Consider the following 27,980-nt stretch of genomic DNA (forward strand, 5'->3'; position numbering starts at 1 on the left):
GGATACTGAAGACTTGGTGCACAAGAGTGCCAATGCTCAATAAATATTTACTGAAATTATCATTTTTTTTAGTCATCTATATTTTATTATCATTTTTATTTTTTATTCCTTAAAGTTTTTAGCATCTGCTACTATATAAAACTCATGAATTGGGAGTCTACTTTACAAACTTGGAATTCCGATGTCACCTTTGGTTAATACAGCACGCATATAGATCCTCAAGTTTATATGGTCCAATACTGTAAATTGGAGACTTAATGAAGAAAATTAGAAAAGATGAGCATTCAGTTTGTCTACTTTTTAAGCAGTAATGTTCTTAAGAACCTGTGTGTACACACACAAGCATGTACCAGTGGGCTAATCAATTCATCAATTAGTTCATGCATAAAAATTGCTGGCATTCCTGCCACAACATTGTTATCAGAAAAAAAATCAGTAATAGTCTTTATAATTAACAGATAGCCTGGATCACAGATGAAAACCAAATGAGAGTGCTAACTTTTTATCTGTCAAATTGTAGGATTGTGCAGCTTTGATGGATGTCTTAATAATATGCTTGTGAAAACTTTCCTAATGACTCGCTGTTTACACAGTTATGCCATACAGAAATTCTGATTTTAATTTCTAGTTTGTCCTGAGTTTTGCTGATTTCAGATGGTACCCTGGGTTAGAAAAAGAAAATTATCTGATTCCCTCACCTAGTTTATCTAACAATCCCTGTTAAAAAGGTTAATGCAGACACTGAGAAGGAATATTTGGAAGTGGCTGTGATAATCTCTGTTGCACCTTTTTCTACCATAGTTGAACTTGATTACAGGTGAATAATGGGCACAAGGGTGAATACTGAATTGTGATTAGAACTCTTTGATCTGCACACTAGTAAGTCTTTGGTGCCTTCAAAAGTCAGGGCTTGTAAAGGATAAAAAAAAGTAGTACAAAGACAGATGTGGTCCATTAATGACATTCAAACAAACACATGGAAGTACAATTGTAATTTTATTCAATTTGACCTTGGAAGTATTGAAAGTGACAAAATAGATTGAATGAAAAATAAAACAAATTGGTCTTTTGTGTATGACTCATAAATGTTATTTATCCCGCAGGAAAAATTGCCAGTTGTGAACAATTATCAAGATGGATTATTCTCACAAGGTAAACAGGATTTAGGAAACATAAAGCAAAAGGAACAGGCTCAACTAACTCCAATGCAAGTAAAGAGTGAAATTGAACACTGCCATGTTAAATGTGAACAACCATCTACTAGCACACATTTGAATGAAAGGAAAATCAAGGAAGAAGATATAAGTTTTACATGGGAGGAGCCTGCTTTGAAGAAGCAGAAAACTGAGAAGAACCCTGAAGGGAAACCAGTAAAATTCCAAAGAGGAAATGTGGAGATTGGGGACCTGCAAATGAACTGGAATATAGTCCAGGTATGTATGCTTCACTGTTTAGTTACAATACACAGGATTGCTGTTTTGGCAAGAGGTTTATTGTTTGAATATATTTTAATATTTTTTGCAGTGATACTGACTCATGTCTGTCATGGGCACCCACATTATCTTTAGTTTCCAATATCCTTGGTTTACAAAATCAATAAAAATTAGTCTAGTTATTCACTCAATATTCCACTGATATATTCAGAAAGAGCATTAAATCTCATTATTGCCTCAGCTACTCAGTTTGGAAGTCTGTTTCCTTGTCCAATTTGAAAGACATTCCGGATTTACCTTCCCTGGGTCTTTATTGTGTTAATTGCATGGGATCACCTAAGAAAGTTCTGACTACAAGGCTTTAGTCCATTACAGAATTTGACAGTATGGAATTGTAGATTAGGGTTATGGAATATACTGAGTTTAATGCACTCTAGAGAACAAGTATATTGGTGGAACATATTACTTCGCCCTAGGTGTTAAGTTGTTTTCTTCAAATTTCTATTGATGTACTGAAATTAAAATGATTTCTTTATCTCCTCCAAGGGAGGATATCTCTTCCAAGGAAGAATTTTTGAAAAGTAATAATGAGAATTTTCTCGGTAAATACCTTTTGCCCAACAAGGAAGGAGGGATTGTGAGAATGAACCTTGGGAAATAAACTAGCCAAGTGAAGAATATCACAGTTGGAGAGCATCTCAGGAATAATGATGCTATTATCAAAAAGTTCAGGCTAGTCATCACTAAAGACATAATACAATTTAGAATTTAAAAAAAACTTAACTTGAGGAGGACAAATTTTAGTGAATTGAAGATAAGACATTCTTGGGTAAATTGGAGTACAAACAGCAAGACAGGCATCATGGAGAAGCGAGTAGATTTTAAAGAAGAAATGGTTTGTGTACAGTCTTGGTACTTTACTGCAGAGGAAACAGTCAAAAATGAGATGAATGGCATCTGTCAGCTTGCTTGCTAAGATAACGGAGATTCAGGCTGCATACATATAAAATACAGAAGAGAAGTGAGAAAGAAAATAGATAGGCAGCATTTATTAAATAAAAGTGAATAAAACATCATCTTTGGTTTTCACAAAAATTCATGCTATAATCAGTGAAGATGATCAAATACTTAGTGAACGAACATGTGAGGAGCTTGTACAGCCAGAAAGAGGTGAAGAAGTTCAATTATCCCAATGATCCTTCTGTTCCCAGCAGTAAAATTCTGCTTTGCCCTTAATAGACTGCATCATTCCCCACTAGTAGTGTTTATCATGAAAACACATCATGTGGTCATTTTGTCTTTTGTGGGAGTTTGCCATACTCCACGTGTTATGACAAAGACACCATTTTAGAAGTACTTAATTGGCTGTAAAGTGCGCCGAGATGTCCTACATTACTGCATAAAGACCCTGAGGCTTTCAGCTGTTAGTTGACTATCTGACCTTTTTCTTGCCTTTGTAATATCCATAAGTGGCTGGGATGGGGTCAGGTTTAAAAGTTTAAAACTTTTCAACTTGTGAAAGGGCAAGTATTGCTTCTCTGTGGTGATACAGGATAGTGCTGGTGGAAATGGAAGAGTGAAGCAGTGTAGCCAAGAAATATTAATCCCTTCTGAATATTGAAAAAATGAAAGGGCAGGAGAGTAGATGATGTATTCAATGGTGTATCATATTAGCAGTTGCAGACATGGTGGAGCAAGATCTTAAGGGTTTGAACTACTTTGGCGGTGGGATGGGAACCCGAGTGATAGGTCAGAAGTTGGTACATTTGGTCTACAAGTAGATGCAGCATGTGAAAAGACTGTGAGGAAGGATAGGCAGTTGAAAGAGCAAAATTGTAGTCAGTTGGATGGGCTGACGTATGTCTACTTTAATGTGAGAAGTATCAGGATCAAGGGTGATGAGTTTAGAGCATGGGTAAGTACATGGAACTATGATGTGGCGGCCATTACAGAGACTTAGCTGTCACAAGGGCAGGAATGGCTGCTGGATATTCCGGGGTTTAGATGTTTCAAAAGGAACAGGGATGGAGGTAAAAGAGGTGGGGGAGTGGCTTTGCTCATCAGGAACAGTGTCACAGCTGTAGAAAGGGAGGACATCCTGGAGGGATCGTCTACTGAGTCATTGTGGGTGGAAGTCACAGGAAGGGAGCGGTCACTCTATTGGGAGTATTCGACAGACCCCCCAATAGCAGCAGAGATGCTGAGGAGCAGATCGGGAGGCAGATTTTGGAGAGGTGCTGAAGTAACAGGGTTGTTGTCATGGGTGATTTCAACTTCCCTAATATTGATTGGCACCTCCTTAGTGTAAAGGGGATAGATGGGACAGAGTTTGTTGGGCGTGTCCAGGAAGGATTCCTGACACAGTATGTGGACAGGCCGACTAGAGGAGAGGCCATACTGGACCTGGTACTAGGCAATGAGCCTGTTCAAGTTTCAGATCTCGGTGGGAGAGAATTTTGGAGACAGTGACCGTAACTCCTTGACCTTTGCCATGGCCTTGGAGAGGGATAGGAGCACACGATATGGGAAAGTATTTAATTGGGGGAGGGGAAGTTATGATGCTATTAGGCAGGAACTTGGGAGTGTAAATTGGGAACATATGTTCTTGGGGAAGTGCACAGTGGAAACGTGGAGGTTGTTTAGGGAGTACTTGCATGGGGTTCTGGATAGCTTTGTCCCATTGAGGCAGGGTAAGGATGGTAGAGTGAAGGAGCCGTGGTTGACAAGAGATGTAGGAAGAAAGAAGTTTACCTGAGGTTTAGAAAGCATGGATCAGACAGGGCTCTGGAGAGTTACAAGGTAGCCAGGAGGGAGCTTAAGAATGGACTTAGCAGAGCTAGAAGGGGGCATGAGAAGGCCTTGGCGATTAAGGAAAGCCCCAAGGCTTTCTACATGTATGTGAAGAATAGGAGGATGACTAGAGTGAGGGTAGGACCGATCAGGGATAAAAGAAGAAACATGTGCCTGGAGTCGGAAGAGGTAGGGGAGGTCTTTAATGAATTCTTTGCTTCAGCATTCACCAGAGAGAGAGAGACCTTGATGTTTGTGAGGATGGCGTACAACAGGCTGATACACTAGGCCATGTCAATGTGAGGAAAGAGGATGTGCTGGAACTTTTGAAAAACATCAGGATAGAGAAGTCACCGTGGCCGGATGGGATATATCCAAGGTTATTACGGGAAGCGAGGGAAGAGCTTGCTGTGCCTTTGGCGATAATCTTTGCCTCCACACTGGCGACAGGAGTAGTGCCAAATGATTGGAGGGTGGCAAATGTTGTTCCTTGGTTTAAGAAAGGGAGTAGGGATAACCCTGAGAGGAGGAGGATGAGAGGTGACTTGATAGAGGTGTACAAAATGATAAAAGGCATAGATCGAATGGACAGTCAGAGACTTGTTCCCAGGGTGAAAATGGCTAACACAAGGGGGCATAATTTTAAGGTGATTGGAGGAAGATATAAGGGGGATGTCAGAGGTAAGCTTTTTTACACAGAGAGTGATGGGTGCATGGAATACACTGCTGGCAGAGGTTGTGGGGGCAGATACATTTGGGACATTTAAGAGACTCTTGGATAGCCATATGAATTAAACAAAAATGGAGGGCTATGTGGGAGGGAAGGGGTAGATAGATAATAGAGCAGGATAAAATGTCTGTACAACATTGTGGGCCAAGAGGCCTGTACTGTGCTGTAATGTTCTATGTATCTGTTGACTGAGAAGGCTGATGGAGTGGCTTTGGGAGGAGTTTGTGGGGTAGCTGGGGAGGTGAAGGAGGGATGAGAGCAAAAGGTATGTGAAATGAAAAGGGCAAGATCAGGGCCCTGACAGTTATGGGGTATGGCAATCCACAATGAGGAAAAAGGAAGGAAGCCAAAAAAGAAAACGTTGAAAACACTCAGCAAATCAAGCATGATCTGTGGAAAGAGAAATGTAATTAACTTTTTATGTTGAAATCCTTTGTCAGGATTAAGAAAGAGAGAAGCAAATTAGTTTTAAGTTTCTAATGAAGGGCCCTCAACCTGAAACATTAACTCTGTTTCTCTTTTCATAGATGCTGCCCAACCTACTGAGTGTTTCCAGCATTTTCTGTTTTTGTTTCAGATTTCCAGCATCTGCAACATTTTTGATTTTTCCGATCTATGTGAAGTACTGGTGTTATCAGAGTAGATATCACAGAAGCAGAGAATACAGGAAAATAAAGTGGAGTCCTCACCGGTTGCAGATAGGAGGAAAGTCATCAAGTTTGTTGTGAGAATCAGTTGGCTTGTAGTGAATACTGATTGCTAGCCTGCCACTTAAATGAAGAGAGGAGAATATATAGTGGGAAAAGATGGTGAAAGCAATGTGGAGATTGGTAACAAAGGTGGTAACATTTTCAAAATGCAGGAATTGTTATATTGCAATGAGACCTTTTATTCTTATTTTCATATTCATTTTCTGGATCTGGACATAACTAGCATTTATTACCTATCTGTAGTTGTCCTTGTGAAGGTGTTGGTGAACTGCCTCTTGAACCACCGCAACGAAAGTACTTCCACCATGCTGTTGGGCAGGAAGTTCTGTGATTTAGACCCAGCAATGACAAAGGGCAAACAATGTAATTCCAAGTCAAGATGGTGTGCAGCTTCGAGGGGAACCCATAGGCAGTGTTGTTCTGAGCATCTGTTGCCCTTGTCCTTCTTGGTTGTAGAGATTGCGGGTTTCAGAGGATTTTTTGGAGGAGCCTGGATGAGTAGCTGCTTTGCATTTTGTAATAGTTCACACTGAAGCTACTGTGCATTGGTAGTGGAGGGAGTGGTTGATGGAATGCTTATCAAGTGCCATTCACCCCGGCAAGTGATTTGTGTTTTGTAGATGATGTAAAGGGCATCCTGGACATAAGTCACTTGCCACATGGTGACCCACAGCCTTTAATCTACTTTTGTATCCTTCGTGTTTATTTGATTGGTCCAGTTGAGTATCTGGCCAGTGGTGATCCCTAGGATATTGATTTTGGAGACTTGGTGACAGTACTACCATTAAATATCAAGGATAGATTGTTACAATCTCCCTTGTTGGAAATGGTCATTGCCTGACACTTTTGTGGCATGAATGTTACTTGCCACTTATTAGTGATGGAAGGAAGGCCATTGATGAATCAGCTGAAGGTGGTTGGGCCGAGGACACTGCCCTAAGGAAATCCTGCAGTTATGTCCTGAGACTGAGGTAATTGGCCTCCAACAACCGCAGCTATTTATCAATTGGGAGTAATGACCCCAGCCATTATCGTGTTTTTCTTTTGATAAGACAAGATATCTTTATTAGTCACATGTACATCAAAACACACAGTGAAATCCATCTTTTGCGTAGAGTTTTCTGGGGCAGCCTGCAAGTGTCGCCACTCTTCTGTCGCCAACATAGCATGCCCACAACTTCCTAACCTGTAGGTCTTTGGAATGTGGGAGGAAACCGGAGCACCCGGAGGAGGAAACTGGATCGACTTCAGTTTTATCTGGGCACCTTGATGCCACACTCGGGCAAATGCTGTCTTGATATCACAAGCAGTCCCTCTCACCTTGCCTCTGGAGTTCAGCTCTTTTGATCCCTGTTTGGACCAAGGCTGTGATGAGGTCTGTTGAGTCTTTGAACTATGGTCTTGAATTGTTTGTTCAGTTCCCTAGATTTCTAGTCTGGTAAATTGACCACCGTGCTGTCATCTTGCTCTGTTTATTGACTTCCCAGAATCAGAAACAGGTTTATTATCACTGACAAATGTAGTGACATCTGTTGTTTTGCAGCAGAAGTACAGTGCAATAAAAATTACTGTAAGTTACAAAAATAAATAAATAGTGCAAAAGAGGAATAACAAGGTAGTGTTCATGGATTGTTCAGAAATCTGATGGCAAAGGGGAAGAAGCTCTTCCTGAAACTTTGAGTATGTGTCTTCAGTCCTCCTGTACCTCCTCCCCGATGGTAGTAACGTGAAGAGGGTATGTCCCGGGTGGTGAGGGTCCTTAATGATGGATTCCGCCTTCTTGAGGCACCGCCTCTTGAAGGTGTCCTCGGTGGTGGGGAGGGTTGTGCCTGTGATGGAGCTGGCTGAGTCTACAACCGTCTGCAGCCTCCTCCAATCCTGCACATTGGAGCCTCCATACCAGGCGGTGATGCAACCAGTCAGAATGCTCTCCACCGTACATCTGTGGAAATTTGCAAGAGTCTTTGGTGATGTATCAAATCTCCTCCCATGAGCAATAACATGAAAAATTTACTACAATAACCTATTATACTCTACTGTAACATATTGTGTTTTTAGGTCCTGTCTGAGCGGACCAACACAGAAGCTTGGGCTTGTGCAAATCTTATTCAACTCTTCAAAGAAGAAAACACCATTCCATTTATTGCCCGTTATCGAAAGGAACTTACGAATAACATGGATGCTGATACTCTGCGAGAAGTACAACAAACACTTGAAGAACTAACGTAAGAAACATAATGAAAGAAACATTGTTCCTACGTAAAATGTTGAAAACTTTGTTTTCTACTTGTGGCAAATTTTGTCTTAAAATTTATTGGGATATAATTATTTACCATCGCAGATTATTAATAGAGGGTTTCCAGGTATAAAACATATATTAGTCCCCCCTTTTCTGTTAATGTGAACAATCGAGGAACTATAGTGTTTCAGCAAAGGCTGGGATCCAGCTGTCTGCAAGATTGTTAAATCTTGAACTGATACTTAGTTACATATTTCTTCATTGTATGCCTTGTGCTGTAAGTTCTGCCTCCCCCACTCATTCAGGCGGTAGGTTGCACACATATGATCTAACTTTCTCATGCCACCTCATCCTTCTACGATTAACTTAAGTCCATGGCCCCTGGTTAATGACTACTTTGCTAAGGAAACGAGATCCCTTCTGCTTACCCTATCCGTTGCCTCTCAAATAGGCAAAAGTTACTTTCTATGCAGAGAACTTTGTGATAATTACTTGAAAACTTGTTGCTTTATTAATCTGTTCTTCAGTGGAAGAAGGGAAGGGAGAGCAAATCTTGCACCATGTGACTGTGCATTGTAGTTGTTGGATAGGGGGCCAGGATGTTTTTTTCTTTGTTCTGACCCCAGTTCCATTCTGTTTTTATTTTGAACATTTGTCTTTTGCCAGTACTTATTAAAGGCCTTCAATATTTAAGGGTTTTAAGATATCTTTATTAGTCACGTGTACAGTACATTGAAACACACAGTGAAATACATCTTTTGCATAGAATGTTCTGGGGGCAGCCCGCAAGTGTCATCACACTTCCAGTGCCAACATAGCATGCCCACAACCCCTAACCAGTATGTCTTTGGAATGTGGGAGGAAACTGGAGCACCTAGAGGGAACCCATGCTGACATGGGGAGAACGTACAAATTCCTTACAGACAGTGGCTGGAATTGAACCTGGGTCGCTGGCGCTGTAATAGTTGTGCTAACTGCTACACTACCATGCCTTAATGACAATTCTCATGTACTGCAAAGGGCAAAATATGCTTGCTTGAAGTCGCTTGTTTGGAGGGAATTAATTGGACCACACTTTTACTGTAAAGTCTTGTAAACTGGTGTTTATTTTGCTTCTTTTTAGGGCTGTCATTAAGAAAGCTCACACAGCTGTACAGAAGATAGCAAAACAAGATAAACTTACACCTTTCATAAAAACAACATTGTTGAACTGCAGGACTGTTGAAGAAATAGAACATGTGGTTAGTAGAAAAAAGTCCTTTTTAATTAGGAATTAATTTAATGATCTTAAAGGAAATTAAAAAAAAATCCAGAATGAAATTTATTTGCTTATGGTATGAGTAAATTTTATGTTTATAGTATATGAATTATTTATGACTTAATTGCTTATCTGCTTTGTAAAAGTAACAACAAATAAGAGTCTAGGTAGATGGTCTATGTTTCAGATTGCTGTCACTGCTACTGTTTGAGCTTTGCAAAGTTGGGGCTGGGGTAAGAAGGAAAACCATGGTATATGAAGATCACTCACCGGCTTTTTGCTACATTTTAACTACCCATTTGGAGAAATAACCTGCATTAGTTACACCTGCTGAAAGCCTGGAGCTCACTCAAACTGACTGTAAACCAGCAGTTCTGTAGGATATTGCTCCCTGTCAGCTGTTTGTAAATCAGCTCGCTTCAGACTTCTTTCTGTGCTTGGCCAAATGTGGAAGACCAAAATGACCTGGAAGTCAGAAGGTAGCCCATCTGACCTCCAAATCCATACTGGATTCGTCATTGAGTCAAGCAGCTGATCTCTTACATGCTGGATGGAACATTAAGTCAGGGCTGGCTGGCTGGCATACAGATTGGTGATCCTATTCATTTAAATGGGTTGCCCTTGGTATTTAATTACTGTTTACATTTTTTTCTTACATTTTCTATTTATTCAAATATATTTGAATTGTTTTTAAATGTTCCTGTCTATCAGAGACATTTGAAACCACTTCAACACTTTGGTAGCAGTCCAAGCAGTTGGTAAATCTGAAATTAAATCAGAAAATGCTGTAAGCACTCATTGGGTTGGACAGCATCTGTGGAGAGAGAAACCGACTGTTTGACCTTCTGTATCTAGAAAAGATTAAGTGTGGGCAGACAGACATGGTGGACAGCAGGTCCTGCACAATTCACCCATATTGAAAATTATGAATGTGCTTTGAGGTATAGCAGGAATAAAATTTATTTAATCAATCTTGATGTTTTTTGAATTTGCTTTAGATTGACATTGGTTGAATTACACTAACTGCTAACAGCATAAATCTGCACTAGTACAAGATGGCAGGAACTTGATTTTTGATTTGGAACCAATTAATAGGCCTCAAAAGCATATTCTCATTTCATTGATCACTGGTACTGTAATGCTGCTTATCATTCCCTACAATCCCTCCAGAATTGATTCTGATTCTCTTGTACCTCATCAACTTTGGTAATATGTTATTTCAGTACATTGTTACCTTTTACATTACAATATAATGTGCATTACTTTTGTTCAGGTTTTCATTTTAGATTGTGAATTGTTAACCATAATTGAGCTTCCAATTCCCCAATTGCCACCAGTAAAGCACATCTAATTTTCATTAATAAAACAGAAAATGCTTGAGCCTGCCCACCCACACTTGACCCTCTGCATCTGGAAAAGTTAAGTTATCTGACTACGCACATAAGAGACAAATTTTCCAGCAAGGAGAGAAACAGTTAACATATTTGGTAAATAACTTTTCATGACAACTGGAAAAATGTAGAAGTGAAACAAGTTTTAAGTTACAGACAGAGGGTGGAAGGGTTGAGAGAACCAAAGGGAAGGTCTGTGATTGGGTAGAGAGAGAGCGGCAGAGAATGAATGTCATAAGTGGCAATGGAACCAGTTGAGAGAGGGTGGTAAAGACTATTGGGTTAAAGAAAAGATAGAATTGGTGAGGTCTAAGTGGTAGATGTGAAATCTAAAATTATCAGAGGAGAGAGATAGAAGCTGAATACTGGAAATGTGAAATACATGGCTGTAGTGATGAAATTGTTGAATTCATTGTTAGTCCAAAAGGTTGTAATATGTGTACTTTGGAACAGTGCAGGAAACTAAATCAGAGAGGGACTGGTTTGGCAAATTACTTGACAGGAAACTGGAAGTTTGGGGTCACTCTTGCTGATTGACAGAGGTATTCTGCGGAGTAGTCATCCGGTCTGTAGAGAAGACCATGCGAGGAGCATTGAATATAGTATTCCAAACTAAATGAAATTCAAGTAAATCGATGCTTCATCTGGAAAGTGTTCGTGTCCCTAGTGGTAAGAAAGAAAATGAAAGGGCACCTATTGCATCTCCTATAGATGCATAAGAAGATACCATGATAAGGAGAAAGGGGACCACTCAATCTCTCCTGGTCCCTACAGTTTGTATCACTTACTTTCTCCTGGTCCCCACCCTGTCGTCATTGCCTTTTGTTCTCTCTCACCCTTATCCCCTCCCCCCCCTCTTTTCTCCCACATAAAACTTGTTTTATTTTAAACTTTTTCCAGTTCTGATGAAGGCTCATCAATCTGAAATGTCAACTCCATTTTTATTATCATAGGTTATGACTGATTTGTTGAAAAATTCCTGCAATTTCTATTTTACTTTGAATATCTAGCATTTACAGTATTTTCATAACCTTCATCCAGCTTTACATTCCCTATATATGGTTTATTATTTTTAAACTCTTTCAGAAATGGCTATCTTGTGGCTAGGTGATCAGAATATGAAGCTTTGTATGGCCAATGTTTTTATGTAATATCTGTGCACTGTGCTCTAATGATATCAGCCAGTTACTAAGCTCCTATTTATATTTTTATATTGCAAAATGTAGTACACCCTAATATAATTATAATTCTTATACTTGGACAACTACTATTTTTTGTTTAAAATCTGAATACTTCCTTGACTATTTTCAGTTTGCTCCTTATAAAAGTGGAAGCACAAAGACAAAAGCTCAGAAGGCACGTCAGCTTGGCCTAGAACCTGCAGCAAATCTGTTGATTGACTGTCCGGGAGAACTTAACCTAAATAATTATATAAAATCAAATGTAAAAGGTAAGTTGTCAACTTCAAATTCATGTTCGTATTTTACTTTTATTTTATCTTTCATTTTGGGGGCAGTAGAAGAAAATGTGGAAGGTCACAGAAGGGATAATTGTCCAACAGTCTTATTTCAATGTTCGTACTTCCTTTTGTCACTAAAACGGATAAGTAATTTGTATTTAACTATGTAAATGCTATTATATTATGAAACCATTTTAATATGCCAGGTGATTTCCCCTAACATACAGCATGTGAAGAAAAATACGTACCTTTGGTGCAGTGATGATGGGGATAATTAGACTAGGTGCAGAATTTTAAAGACATCCAGTTATTATTTAATTCCTTGATTTTTGTTCTTGTAAATGACTGGATAAAAAGTTTAGAGGTAATTGGGAGTAGGGAAAGAATTGGAGCATGGTAATTTGTGTACTTCAAACTGAAATTATAGGGCCAATTTCAGACAGGTGCAGACAGAAGAATAACATGGGAAACACAACACAAAAAACAGGAACCAAAACTTTGGACAGATTTATATTGTTAAACACAGTGCAGTTTTTTGCAGCTGGTTTAAATCCAGGATTTAACTGCAATGTAGGCTATCACTTTATTTGTAGCAGTGAGGCCTTGATGCATAATTAGTGTGCTTTTAATGAGAAATTAAGCTCCTACAAAGTCTTCTTTCTTATCCTTAATGTTTTTATTAATTTGACACTTCTGAGTACGGTGCACCATTCAGGATGCCACATATTATTCTTACTTGAGATTAATATTATAATTCCGAAGAGAATTATTAGAATCTCTTGGGAATTATAATATTAATTTCAAGAACAGTCTTGCCTGGGCTTCCAATGACAAGAGACAGCAACAAAATTGGATTGTTTCATTCACATAATTGATATTTTTGAAATTTTGCTTTGAACTAATGGTTGCTAATTTGCTTATGTAACTATCACGTACAAGATAATCACTATACATGAAAGAATATAGGGGAATTTGAGAGACGTGTTGAGGTGCAGTTCTAATACAGATTCTTTTTCCTTGTTTATTTCACATTTCCTCCAAATAGTAATGGAATTTTCCCTTACTAATCAATTTAGAATTCTAAATTAGTTGTTGGCTTTGTATTTCCAAATGTCTGACTTTTCCAGTCATCAACAAAGAGATGATACTGTTTACTACAGGTGCTCCCCAGCTTGTGTACAGCCCATACACATGAGCGAGTGTTTGGGAGACCGGTGGGTTGGATTTGTCAGCTACTGTGGGGTTACAGGCATCTTCTGCCGTGTGGGAACTAGGTTCACGGTTGCCTTTGTGACTTGAGAACTGTTCGAGTTACAAACAGTTCACAGGAATGGAACCTTGTTGTAACCTGGGGAGCACCTGTAGTTCTTGAGGAAATCTAATTCAAAGACTAAGTTTGCTCTATGTCCTTCCTCTTTTCTGCCTTGGATGCAGTCTGATACCATCTGTATGGGATCTGTGGGACCTAGCAACACAGTTGTTATCAAACTTAAGAGTAGTCAATTAGATTTGAAAAATTCTCACAGACGGCAAATCAAATAGTAATGAAAATTTGATAAGCTAAAATATCATAAACTATATTTAAAAAAAAATAAAATCTCTGGACAATAGAAATTCTGAGGGGACAAATTTATATATGTATACTCTTCAGAGTTAAGGATGTTGCAATTATGTCTTGATTATACTACTTTTAAAAACGTGCTTCATTCAACACAGCTTAATGTTTCCAATTATTATTATATCTGCAGAGTGTGAAGTCAAAATTAATGTTATAGGTTTTTTTTGTGTTGATTGTATCTGAGAATTGCAATAGCATATGGATCACATAGAAAGTTCTGAATTGTTCTGTTTCGATACACATATGCAGCCATCAGAATTTGTTCATATTAAAGAACAATGATAATGAGTACTGATGTATGTTAATGACATAGATTGGATGTGGAAGATAAAATTTCCAATCAGTTCTTTTATAAGGGTATTGTATGAATCTTTAGAGGGAATAAGATGCAGAGTTATGAAAAAAGAGCAGGAGAAAGGGACTAATTGGATTACTACAAATATTCTTAGATGATGAGCTTGAGGGCCTCCTGTACAATAATAATTTTGTAATAGTCTTGCCACATTACAACCACATTCTGGGCAAAATCTTTGTGTATCATTAATGGACTATTAAACAATTTTCTTACAAAACAACATTTTCCTTATCAACTTGATCAGCTGAGGAATAAGAACATACATTAGTAGGTTAATTTTACCATGTTGTTGGTAAGGTCAGTACCTAGACACTTAAAATAAAAATTAGTTGAACAAGACAAAAGAAAAAAAAAATCAGGCAGCATTCCTGATCCTGATTATTATTGAGTGAAAATAGTACTAAGTTGCTTACAAGTACAAGGTACCGCCATTGATGCGATTTGCAGTTGAGGTCTGGAATGAAATCGATTCATAATCCAGCATGTCATTGCCTTTGAAGTGCTGATGAAATAGAGATGGGATGGGGAAAAGGTGAATGATTGTTGAGTGTCAAATTTCATTTCTGACCTTACACAGTTCTTAATAATGTTTTGAACTGATCACCACCTGATTGGTGAATTAAGGCCACATTTCATATAGGCACAACATGTACTTTTGAATATCAAATTATTTATGAACTTTAGGTAGAAAAGATAATTTTTGTTAGAAGTTAGCTGTTTCGCAAGAATAGAAAACCTGTGGCAGAAACCACATTGATTAGCAATGGGCGACAAGCATATATATTCATCCAAACCAGCTTTGCTCTGGATGATTGAAAATAGAATGTTTTTGCCAAAGCCTGTTCCCAAACAATTTATTCATTTTACTTGAAGAACTTAGCATACATAAGTTTTGTTTTTGGATAAATAAAGAAACTGTTTTGAGTCTTTTTAAACAAATTGAAGGAAGTTGATAATTTATGATGATGGATTTTGCATGACTCATTGATGTTTGTGTATCCATCCGTGGCAAAATTCAACTTGAAAAGTTATTCTAAGCCAAGTGTGATAATTTATTAATTTAAAAAATAAGGAATAATGTTAGTTTTATCTTTTGAGGCACTTGATAGAATTTTCTTTTGATTTCGTGATAGATTTTTCTTGTCAGTAAGAAATTATTTGGTCCATTTTCTATTTCATATGAATATACGTCACTCCTAACAGCTGCCGGAATTAAAATGTTTCTCAAATATATTTTGCATTCAAATTGACAATTAACGGAGGTGGAAACTGATGGGCAGATTTCAAGCTTGGGAAAATACTAAAGAAATGGGTTAATTGGGGTAGACATAGTACATGGAAAGAACACAAGCTATACTTCACCTTAACTTTGTAATCTTTAACATACTGTACAAGAAATAAGAACAAAAAATAGAAGTGGGATGGGCTATTCAGCACCTCATGCCCTTAATAAGATCAGAGTTGGATCTGTAGCTCAAGGATTGGTATGGGAAAAATGAATTTTGATGTGTGCAGAATTGGCACTGATACTAGGAAAAGAGGGAGCTGTTCTGTTGGGACAGGATTGGACCAGTGTTTGAACAAAATAAATATCTGGGGTAGCTGATAAGCCTCTAGAATAGTTGGGAGGGGCACTCAGGTGAGGGAAATCTGTTGTTAGAGAAAGGATAATGCAATAGTACAGGGTAATAAAATGGGTAATGATAACCAGATTCTGGCAGGGAGCGACAGAGCATGAATTTACAGAGTGTTTAAAATGTACTTTCTTGATCAGCATGTTGAGGATCAAGGGATCAGCATGTTTTACATCTCATATTGTGCACTGAAAAAGAGTTAATTAATCTGGAATTTATAGGCCTTTTTGGGAAAAGACAGACTTTTAAAGAAGGATTGAAAGTAATTTAATTTGAAACCAGGGTCTTAAATCTATACAGACTATGAAGGTATGAGGTACTAATTAGCTATGGTTGATAAGAATGTACAAAAAAACTAGCAGCAGGGGTAGACCATTCAACTTCACATGCCTGCTCCAATAAGTGCATTACTGATCTTTTACCTCAACGCCACTTTCTTGCACTAACCTTGTACTCCTTCATAACTAAAAAGTTATGGATCTTTGTCTTGAAGTGTGTTAAACCACTGACCTTTCACAGCCCTCTTGGATAGAGAATTTCCAAAGATTCACCATATTCTGGCTGAAGAAATTTATTTTCATCTTTGCCCTAAGTAGCATGACCCTTATCTTGAGATCGATCTCTAGTTCTAAACTAGCAAGCTGGTGGAAACATCAACTCTGCATTTTTTCTGCTAAACCAAATTAGAATTTTGTAAGTTTCAGTGAGATCACTTCTCATTCTTCTCAGTTCAAGAGTATGGACCCGCTCTGCTTAATCTCTCCTCGTATGATAAACTGGCCATCCCAGGAGTCCTTTGGATATTGCTTGGGGTAAAAGTAAATTTTATTCTCTAAAGCTTATAGTAGGCTGCTGTAATTTGTGCAAATGTACTTGCCATAAGTAGTGGTATCCTTTCAAATCTTAAAGGTTCTGTTAAACTCGTCTTAATCTTTTCTGATCTGGTGCAAACAGTGTGTGTGTGTGTGTTTATAAGTCTCCAGCAAAACTTTACCAATTATTTCTGACACCATCCCCATTGGACTTTTCAATGTTCTAAAATAATTGCCCTCAACCACATTCAACTCTGACCACCCACCCCCCCCCCCCCCCGTGCCTTGAGTAGAACTTTACAATGCATACAAAAGCAGCAACTATGAATGATAAAACTGAGCAAAATTTTTAAAACAGGATGGATATATTTTCTCATGTTATTTTCCTCAAATGTACTTTTTCATAAGTTAAATGTGAGATGTGCCCTTTCTGATCTATAAATATTCTTCCTCCATGTTTTTAAAATTAATACAACTTATGTGTACTTGGAGAAAGAAATTGCAATATAGATCCACTGATGGAGACCAGCTACATTTTGGCATGCAGTTTAATTCTTCAGGCTGCATACTCGCCTTTACCTATACCTATAATAACCAGGGGCCTTTTACTTTAGTCCTTGGAGTTTGTTCTTTACAGCAGTGTTAGAGCTGAGTTTCTGAAAATCCAAACATACCTCATCTGCATCTACTTTGAAAGTGCATACAATGCTTTTCTCAAATAATTCATTGAAATTGATCATGTTCAGTTTTAAACTTAAATTTTACAGCAACAATCATCAATGGTTTAAATCTTTCATATTTTTCCTGTATGTAAAAGGAGGCTATTCAGCTTATCAAATCTATGTTGGCTGTTCAAGTAAACCAATCAATTCCATTCCATCACTTATTTCCCTGTAATCACTGGAACACTGCACTGAGCAGTTATGTCAACAACAGTGGATGGAATGATCATAAATATTTTGATTATTAAACTCTTCTTTAGAACTAAAATGAAAGCTATGACAGAATTTAAAAAGAAAAAGAAGGGGAAGTGGTGGGGATATTGGGGTTGAAGGGAAGAATAAAATGTAGTGACAATAATAAACAGGAAATTGAATGCATAAACCAATAAAATATTCAAATGAAAGTAGAGTTTACTGTCATATGCACAAGTGCATGTATGCACAGGTGCAATGAAAAAGTTACTTGCAGCAGCACCACAGGCAAATAGCATGTAAGCAGTATTCACAAGGAAAACATAAATTACGCACAATTTTTGCAAGAACAAAACAATACAAAAAAAAACAAAACCCACTTTAGTGCAAAGTGATCAGAATGGTCATAGTGTTGCTAAACTATAGAAGACATGATTAAGTAGCAGAAGTAAAAGGTTAGAAACAAAAGGAAGCAAGGAAATAAAAGACAATCACAGCATATTTCAACAAGGACAAGCAAGCAGAATGGGAATTATTAAGCTGTGGGGCAGAAGAGTATTATTTTGATGTCTGGTGCAAAGGGGGAAATGGGCTGAAAATAAAATCCCCACACAAATTGTGTTATTATAAAGCATTGTTGCACTAGCATTCTCCTTCCCCATACCTGGACAATGTTTCCGGCATGGTATTGCCAGAGGGTAAACATCCAACCCATAAGATTGTTGCACTATTTCTCACACATTGCACAATATTTCAGTTCATTTGATGATTTGTGAAATTGCTACATGGCAAATATTAACCAAATTCACTTGGAATACTGTAGTTTTATTAAAAGTTGTACCTTCACAAAATGAATTTTAAAGTAAATTTTAAAGGTGGGTTTAAGAAATGCCATCTTCTATTTTCGGCTGTTTATGTAATTACACCTTCAGAATGAGATGATTTTTTTTTGCTAAGTGTATGATAGTTCTTAGGAATTTTCCGACCTGGAGGGCTGCAGATTGAACAAGATCAACGTTTTTTGAACATTTTGGGAATCAAGGGCTATGGTACAGTGTAGGGTTGGTGTTAAAATTCTTTCTGGATCTTGATGAATGACAGAGCATGCTTGATAGACTGTGTGGCCCATGCTTGCTCTAATTTCTTGTGCTTTTATACTAAAGTTATTGGGTCGGTTGACAGAAAACTATGATGTTTTAATTTTGTGGAATAATGATTTTGGTGTCTATTTTAAAATATTATTAAATTTTTAGCTGTAGTTGCTCTTGTAGTACTTTAGGGGGCATTCTGTGACAACAAATCCAGTTCATGCACAGAATAGAAGTGGACCATCCTATGTATGCCATGACATTTTAGAAAGAAGATTAAGGAAAATAGCACAACATTTGTTTTGCTGATAGACTAGCACATAAATAAGGATAAATGTGTGTGTGGATGTATGTGTATATATCTATCTATATATATATATGTGTGTGTGTATATTGTTACGGACTCAGTGAAAGTCCCTTTAAGATAGAGAGTGTGTGTGTGTGTGTGTGTGTGGGGCGTGCTTACGTCAATAGAAGATAAAGGACGTAATGACGTTGTTGAAGAAGTCAGAAGAAGAAGAAAGAGAGAGAGAGAGAAGGGAGAGAGACACCAGCCTGCTTGTTTTCTCTATCGATGGATGAGAAACAATAACTGTGTTTGCCACTGAAATCCATGTATGGAAGTTGGAAGTAATCCGGTGGAGTTCACTTTGTTGCTGACCTGTAGAAGGAAACGGGTATTTGTGTGTGGACGACCACGGTTCGGATGCTTTTCGGGGTGAGGAAGTCACTACCGAGTAAACACTGAAGTGTCGTTTGGGTTCCATCGTGGAACATTTGGATTTCGTATGTACTCTCTCTATGTTTTTCTACATCTACATCTTATCTTCAGACAACGGTGGTTGTTGAAGAAGCCTTGCTCATGTTTCACCTTATGGCTTGCGGAACTGAACTTTAAGAACCATTCAGGAACTGGGAGTTTTGGACTTTGTCACACACACACACGACGAGTTTAGTTTTGGGGTTAACGTTCGAGGTTTAACATTCTTGAATTCTAACATACTAACATTTTTTTTTACTTTTATTTTACGTATTATCATAAGTAGTGATTAATAAAATAGTTTTTAACACTGAATCATGCTCAGTGTGTTTCTTTTGTTGCTGGTTTGTGACAATATATATATATATATATATGTGTGTGTGTATATATATTTATGGTTAATTTTGTTTGAGCATTACCATCAGGATTACTATTTGGAATAAATCAAGGTTTCTGTAGTTCAGAATAGCTGTTATGATGAACTGACTATACTGAAGTTAAATTTGAGTAATTATTCACTCTTGAGTTTTGACTGTGTTGTCTGTGATGATATTTCAAAAAAGTGTTTCTCTCCGTTCTTATGAAACATCGAAGTTATTGGACCAGTTCATGGAAATTTGGTGACTTTTTAGTTACAGTGATTGTGAACAGAGTGAGAGAATCCTTTCAAGAGTAATACTCTTTCATCAACACTAGGTCTTCCAGGATGTTCTGGCTGCAGCATTATGCCAGAATATATTGGTGTGGCAAAATAATAGAGTCCTGTTTATTTTTTTGTTATATGTAGAGTGTTTGATTTGTCAGTGCTAATTACTGTATGCCTTTTTGCAATAATATGCAAAACTTAATTTGAAGCTACTTTTTAAGCATGGAAGGAAGTGTTTTATATTTGAAATTGTGTCTAGAATTATTAATTATTTTGCCATTATGCAATAGTCAGAACTGGCAACATTTTACAACTCTTGTTCTTGTCTTTTCTTATATCTGCTTTCTGTCATTGCTCTCCATCTACTCAGAGATTTTCATAAATGTTTGGTGACCTACTTCTGCTTTTATTTCAAGTTAAAAGATCATATTATGTATGTGATTGCACGGTTTCCTTCTCTCAAATCCTTCTTTTCTTTATCCAGTCACCCCATCCCCAGGAATAAACTTTCCCTTGGACAACAATATACTCTGCCTCAATTCTACCTTTGATGCCTTGACCTAATTAAAACCATTACTTTCCCTCATTTGGCTGTTATTTTTCTCATCTGCAAGGGCAGTGGATGTGGATTTGAAAGTTAATGGCAGGCAATGGTATAGTTAATAGTGGGAAATATTCATGCATCAGCATAACTGGCTAGCCTACATAAATGATTATGATCCTGCTCTCCTCTGATAAAACTATTTGCTATTCCAGCATCATCCTTAATTGCAAAAATCTTGACTAATATGTCTCTTCCACCCCACTTCACACTGACATTCTGATGTATGTGAGAAACTAATCAAAAAGGAGGTTCCTTATAAAGGAAAGAAAGATGGCAGTGTTTAGGAAAGGAACTGAAAAAAATGGGGTCTCAGTGATTTTAGTTTGTGTGATTAAGCGGGATATATAAAAATGATATTGGTATTGATTTATTATTGTCATATGTACCAAGATACAGTGAAAAACTTCGTTTTGCATGCCATCAGTACAGATCATTTCAAAGCACAAGTATTTTGAGGTATAGGCAGGTGTTGTTCTAAAGTCAAGGAAGGTTTATAACTTAAGGATAAACATGTTAAATGGGATGTGTTGGGGCCCCATTCCCCTTTGTAGGGTGATTATAATTGGAATGGGATATTGATAGCAGAGGTTTGAATCGGGTGGCGTTATGAGGATGGAGGATAGAAGGTTGGCTAAAGGGAGCACGTGCAATATTGTAGTTGACATAGGTGTGATTGAGAGTTTCAGCAAATGGACGGATGGGCAATGTAGTGAATATGGAAGTAGTAGACATTATAATGGGGGGGATTTTGGATTGGCAGCTGAGCTCAGTGTTGAATATCCAGTAAGGCTACAAACAATCCATTTTGAGAATGGGACCTTGGGAGAGCGTGGACATGAATGACAAGTGTACAGAGTTTGTGGCAGGGGTCAAGATGAATGGCAGCGGCAGATGATGACGAGCGTGTTGAAGGACCCTGCCTTCCTGGTAATGACCATTTCATGAAAATGAATTAATTCTGAAAATCTACTATTTTTGGAATTAGCTTTTAGCAACACTACAAAAAAAACCAGGAATTTACAGTGTTGGTTTCACATCAGAAATCTGCATCACTTATTTATAGTGTGTTGGGATGTATGTCCATTTTGCTTTTTTTTTACTTATGATAGGAGATTTGCTTAGTGTATTATTACAATTAGGAAATACTTTCCACTTGGTATTAAACTAAATTTGTGTAGGACAATTGTAAACATTTCAAATCCTATTAATATTTCAATCCAGGAAAAAGGTTGAGTGAAACATTTCCCCATCCTGCGATCTTGCATTTCAGAATTCAGCACACAGCATGAGACTGAATGGGAATCTGATTGACATGAGAAGTGAACACATTGGGGAATATATAATAAATTTCATATGCCTTTTTTAAGTAGCATTTAATTTGATAATAAGAAAAGGTAATCTTTTCATTCTGCCCCAATGTATATTTAAGAATTTTTCTCCAAAATGATACATAATTGTGGAAAAGCAATACTTTATTCATGTTGCAAACAAAAATGAATGTTGATGAATTTGGATGAATCTAGTTTAAGAGTGGCAGCTTTCTCACTACATACATTTTCAGGCATAATTAGCTATGGCAGCAAATGGGTAGGTATAGGCAGGTGTTGTTCTAATGTCAAGGAAGGCAGGCACCAGCTTAAATAGATGAATTAATATCAAAGCAGCTATAGAAGCAAAAGAAATGAACTACTTGATTCAAAGAACATAGAAAATAGAACAGTACAGCACTGGAACAGATCCTTCAGCCCACTATGTCAGTGCTAACCATGATGACAGTTCAAACTAATCCAACATCAATTCCTTGGCCTCCACAGATGCTGCTTGGCCCCCTGAGTTCCTCCAGCAGATTGTTTGTTGCATTTTATTTCAGCATCTGTAGTCTCTTGTGTCTCAAACTAATCCCATCTGTCTGCACATGATCTATATCACTCCATTCCCTGCCTGTTCATTTGCTTGTCTAAATGACTCTTAAATGTTGCCGTCGAATCTGCTTCCACCACCCCGCCAGCAGCAGATTGCAGGCACCTACCGCTCTCTGTGTAAAAACAAAACTTGCCTTGTAAATCTCTTTAAATTTTCTCCCCCTCACCTTAAAGCTTATGCCCTCTTGTATTTGACATTTACACCCAATGTAAAAGATTAGCAACTTTTATTAATCTCTTTTTAATTTTGTAATGGAAAGAAAGGCTTTCTTGATATCGTTAGTGGGAGCAAAGATAAAGGGTCTCAGGTTAATTCCTTTATCAATGGTGTTATCTGATGTTATCCTCAACATCCCAACCAGAATGGCAGTACTCCCAAGGTACTATTATCTAGAAAAATAGGGGCCAATCGTTATGACCAATCTGAACCTCTACGTCAACACCATATTCCCATTCTCTCCTTGTACCCCTCGATGCCTTTTGTGTCCAGAAATCCTCCTTAAATATAGTCAATGTTGACTTGGCTATTCTAGCCTCCCATAGTAGCAAAATTCCACAAGTTTATCAATTTCCAAATAAAGCAATTTCTTATCTCAGTCCTAAATGACTCATCCTGCATCCTGAGACTTTGACCCCAAGTTCTCAACACACTTCTTCCAGCCAGAAGAAGCATCTTCCAGCCCTGTCTAGCCCTGTCAGCCATTTGTCTGCTTCAGTACAATTTCCTCTCATTCATTCCTCTAAACTCAAGTGAATACAAGGCCTAGTCAATCCAATTTCTCCTCATACAAAATTTCTGCCCTCTCGGGAATCAGTCTGGTAAATCATTGCTTCATTCATTCTGTGGCATGTATATACTTTTATACACCTTACTCCAGGAGTGTCTCACCAAGATCTGTCTATTTACACTAACACATCTTTGCTCCTGTACTCAATCTCTGGCAATGAAGAGACATAAACATTTACCTCCTTAGCTGCTTGCTGCATCTCCATGTTTTTTTTTAAGTGATTGGTTTACAAGAAGATCCAAATCCTTTTTACACATTAACATTTCCCAGTCTATCATCATCTAAATAATACCCTGCCTTTTTTCCCTACTGAAGTGTTAAACTTCATATTTATCTGCCTTATACTGCATCTGCCACTCCACTCATTTAAATTGCCTTGAAGCCTCTTTGCATTCTCCTCACAACTCAGTCCCATCCAGTTTCCTGCTGTAGGCAAACTTAGAAACATTAGATTCATTTCCCTCATCCAAATCATTGACATATATTGTGAATAGTTGGGATGCAAGCACTGATCCCTGCAGTAGCCCACTTGTCACTGCCTGCCAGCCCATAAGAGACTCCTGGTCACTTTCCTGCCTGTCAACCAGTTTTCAAATCATGCCTGTAAATTATCCCTAATCCCAAATGCTTTAATTTTGCCCACTAATCCCTAATGTGGCACTTAATCAAAGGCCTGAAAATCCAAATAGACTATGTTCACTGGTTCTTCTTTGTAAGTTATATCCTCAAAAATACTTGTAAATTTGTTGAACATAATTTCCCTTTTCTGTCTGTCTCTCCTTTTTCAATAGTATAACAGTGGAGTGTTATTTATCACCCTCCTATCTATAGAAACTATTCCAATATCTATAGAATCTGACCACTTTCCAGTCACCCTGTGTGTGTGTATGTTGGGTGCATGTTCTAGGTGGTACTGGTACTGCTGGTAAGCCGCCTACAATGGGTCAGTCAGCTAATGTTAGCCATTTATGCCTCCATTGGAAGAATTGTCACTTGAATAAGGTACGAGAGAGCAATTGTCATTTGCTGAAGAGGAGGATTAAAAGAATGAAAATGACCTGCAACATATTACTTAATGTTTGCTTGAATATTTCCAGGTCTTTCAAATGTGACAGAAATAGCGACGGGGATACAGCACATTTTAGCAGATATGATGTCTAAAGACAGGGATACATTGGACCATATCCGGAAATTGTAAGTATTTACAAATCTTTGTACAATAATTGGATGGTTTGTACACTAGATGAAGAAAACCTAGCAATTAATGAACGAGAAAAGTCATTCATGAATGGAAAGTAATGAGGTATGCTGATATAGTTTGGTGACTTTTAAGTAGTAAGATACAAATCAGGGAGGTAGTTAATCATTGACATTATCAATTCCCTGTTAAATTGTGTACATTTCAATGAGATCTTCTCTCATACTCCTAAATTCAAGTGAATGGAGACTCAATCAACCCAGTCTCTCCTCGTATGACAGATCCACAATGTTGTGCCTTTCCATTCTGTTTTGGTTGCAGTCTCATATGGCTAAAGATAGCCCAGCACCCTTTGCTGTAGGTGTTTGTGTAACTATGCACATCATTTCTATGAAGAACTAGTTATTTTGAACAGATATAGTTTGTGTAAGTACATTCTCAGTCGCGCAAAAAGATGCGTTTCACTGTGTTTCAATGTACAAGTGACTAATAAATAAATATCTTATAATTTTTATGAAGGCTTTGATCACTTCATTCAGACAGCTGGGTCTGGGTGGCTTTCATAATCAGATCTCTTAGAGATAGGAGTAGCTCTGAGATTACGTACTAAAAAGTGTGGGAACCTGGGTAATATGATATTCAAACTCAGACGCACAGAATGTCATGGTACCTGTCATGTCACTTTGGGTCACTAAACTTGGAGGGGTATCAATATCACTTAGGCTTGGGTTCTTTACACTTGGCAGTCCAGTGCTTTAATGCATATAGTGATTCAACGTGAGTCAGCAGTGGAAAGCTTAGCAATAAAAATGTAAAATGCTGGAAATACTCAGAGAGCCAGGCCATGTCTGTGGAAAGAAACTGAGCTAATGTTTCAGATCAAACACCTTTCATCAGAAATAACTTAGCAATGATTATCTCTGGCCAAAACAATTTTAGCTGGTTGAATGAGGGAGATGCTTGCTGTTTGCTTATGTGTTTTGTTTGATGCTACTGAACCCTCTCATGAACATAGCATTTTCAATGCAGTTTTAAAAATAAAAGAAAAAGATTTGTAATTCCTTTCTGGCTCTTTAATTTATTTAGCTGTTTGTATTGATCCATACTATTGACTTATTCAGGCTGTCCAATATTGTGAACTTAGCCAGAGAAAAGTCACATTCCAGAAAAAGGCTATTTCTCTCAAGCTATTTAATGGATTAAAATCAGGGAGTGTTTAAAGTACACAGCAGCCCAGACAGCAGTTAAGCAGAGAGAAAGAGATTTAACCTATTAGGTCACTTATCCTTCATCAAAACTGGAGAATAGATTCTGGGGTAATGGATTCTTGAATGAGTCCAGTTGTTTCCACTTCCGTTACTCATGGAGTCATACAGCATGGAAACAAACCCTTCAGCCCACCTTATCCATTCGGGCTATCCAGTACCTACCTACACTACTCCCATTTTCTAGTTCTTAGCCTATAGCATCTTATGTCATGGCATTTCAGGTGTTCATCTCAAATAAGATAAGATATCTTTACTAGTCACATGTACATTGAAACACACAGTAAAATACATCTTTTACGTAGAGTGTTCTGGGGGCAGCCCGCAAGTGTTGCCACACTTCCAGTGCCATATACCCGTCTCCAAGAGATAACATGATTTTGAAAAGTACAAATGAACAGAGAGATACAAATCCTTAATGGTGGCAGGGTAAGTTTAAAAAATATCATAAATAGGTCACTGTTTAAAAATGCAAGTAGGTTACTTGTGTTTGGAAATAGAATATAGAAACAAAAATATATCTTTTTAGAAATTTGTAAGTTACTGATTTGGCTTGAAATATTCTGGAAATTTCTGGGCCCCTGGAAAGATGTAAAAGCCTTAGAATGGACGGAGAGAAAGTTGGTGAGAGAAATTGAATGCCATCCAAATGGCTGTAAATTTCTATGAATCTTAACAGACCCAAAGTATCATTTTTATTCTTTGGTAACCAAACTTAAGACACTTCTTATTGCGTTCCCTGGCCAATAGAGCTTTTACATAATGGAATAGTCTACATTGTAACAGTCTAGTGCTGTAGCCTATATTGTTGCTGTTTTCAAAGGTGTAAATGGTGAAAAACGTAGTTTTAGGTTGACATTTATGGATTATTTAGTTTTGTATGTCATCCTTTCAAAAGATTGTAAACTAAGGTCCATGATGGTAAGTCAAAAGGTTGCCATTTATATTTTAGTTTTTTTTCCTCAGTCTTGCATAAATTTAAGGAATTAGCTGTTTGATGCAGTTGGAAAGACGAAATGAAGTTACAGCTGACTGTCACTAAAGCAAGGACAAAAATGAGGCTGATTTTGAAGACCTAATGTAGGTGAAGTATCAAGGGAAATAGGTCAGGATGAAGCATCAAGCCTGAGTGTTCAATTCTGGAGATCCTATTCAAACAATTACCAGTCCTCTTGTGCTTATCGGTAATTGGTAATTAATTTATTATATTCACTTGTACTGTGATACAGTGAAAAGCTTTGTTTGCGTGCCATCCAAATAGATCATTCCATAAATAAGTACATGGAGGTAGTACAAAAAGAAAAGCAATAACAAAATGTAGAATATAGTGTTACAGTTACAGAGAAAGTGCAGTACAGGTAGACAATTAAGGTGCAAGGGCCATGACAGGGTAGATTAAGAGATCAAGAGTTTATCTGTATCATGCAAGGTAGATTGAGAGATCAGGAGTTCATCTTTATCAGGTTAATTGGACTAGATTGCCTTTGCATATTATTATGTTCTTAATGGATGGAAGGAGAGGTTATCTTAAAGCAGTTCAATTTCTTGACCATGATAGCAAGTAAGCATTTCCACATTTCTGGCAGTGCTGCTTTTAGGATCTGAGCATTCTGCCCACAATGGAAAACACTATGATGCTGGAGGAACTCAGCAGGCCAGGCGGCATCCATGGAGAAAAGCAGGTGGTCAACGTTTCAGGTCGAGACCCCCCTTCAGGGCTGAAGATAGGAAAAGGGGAAGCCCAATATGTAGGAGAGAAAAGCAGAGCAGTGATAGGTGGACAAAAGAGGGGAGGTGGGGTGGGCACAAGGTGGTGATAGGTAGATACAGATAAGAGATAATGATAGGCAGGTGTGGGGGAGGAGGGGAGAGCAGATCACCGGGGAATGGGTCAAAGGTAAGGAGAGAAAGAAAAAGAGGAGGGTAGGAAAAAAGAGAGAGGCTAGGAAAGGGGAGGAGAGAATAAGCATGGTAGGGTGGGGGGATGTGGGCAAGGGGGGTGGGGATTACATAAAGTGGGAGAATTCAATGTTCATGCTGTTAGGCTGCAAGGTTGCTGAGTTCCTCCAGCATCATAGTGTTTTTCATCTAGATTCCAGCATCTGCAGTCCTTTGTTTCATAGTATTCTGCCTACAATTTTAGTTTTATTTTTAAATGGGTTTATTTTACCCTGTGTTGATTTTATTCTATTTAGAAAAATGTCTTTACTGAACCATCAGCCACAAAAACTACATAAACTGAAACAACATTAAACATATTTTTCAACTCAAAGCCCAAGGGGTACTGGCTCTTTTCAAGGGGAAAAAGTCTACTCTGATAAAAGCAGATGATCTAAGGGAACAATTAACGTGTACTTGAACTGACA

General features: G+C 37.9%; 1 protein-coding gene across 1 annotated transcript in view; it reads left to right on the forward strand.

Moving 5' to 3' along the window:
* The window catches only part of srbd1 (S1 RNA binding domain 1), a 236,699-nt gene that overhangs the window by 5,940 nt on the left and 202,779 nt on the right, over positions 1-27,980 (forward strand). The window contains exons 5-9 of the mRNA XM_052013214.1: positions 1,104-1,433; positions 7,722-7,888; positions 9,026-9,143; positions 11,863-12,001; positions 24,249-24,345. Of these exons, the coding sequence (XP_051869174.1) occupies positions 1,104-1,433; positions 7,722-7,888; positions 9,026-9,143; positions 11,863-12,001; positions 24,249-24,345 (851 nt within the window). The remainder of the gene's footprint in view (positions 1-1,103; positions 1,434-7,721; positions 7,889-9,025; positions 9,144-11,862; positions 12,002-24,248; positions 24,346-27,980) is intronic.

The sequence above is a fragment of the Pristis pectinata genome, chromosome 3, assembly GCF_009764475.1.
Source record: "Pristis pectinata isolate sPriPec2 chromosome 3, sPriPec2.1.pri, whole genome shotgun sequence".
Classification (NCBI taxonomy): domain Eukaryota; kingdom Metazoa; phylum Chordata; class Chondrichthyes; order Rhinopristiformes; family Pristidae; genus Pristis; species Pristis pectinata.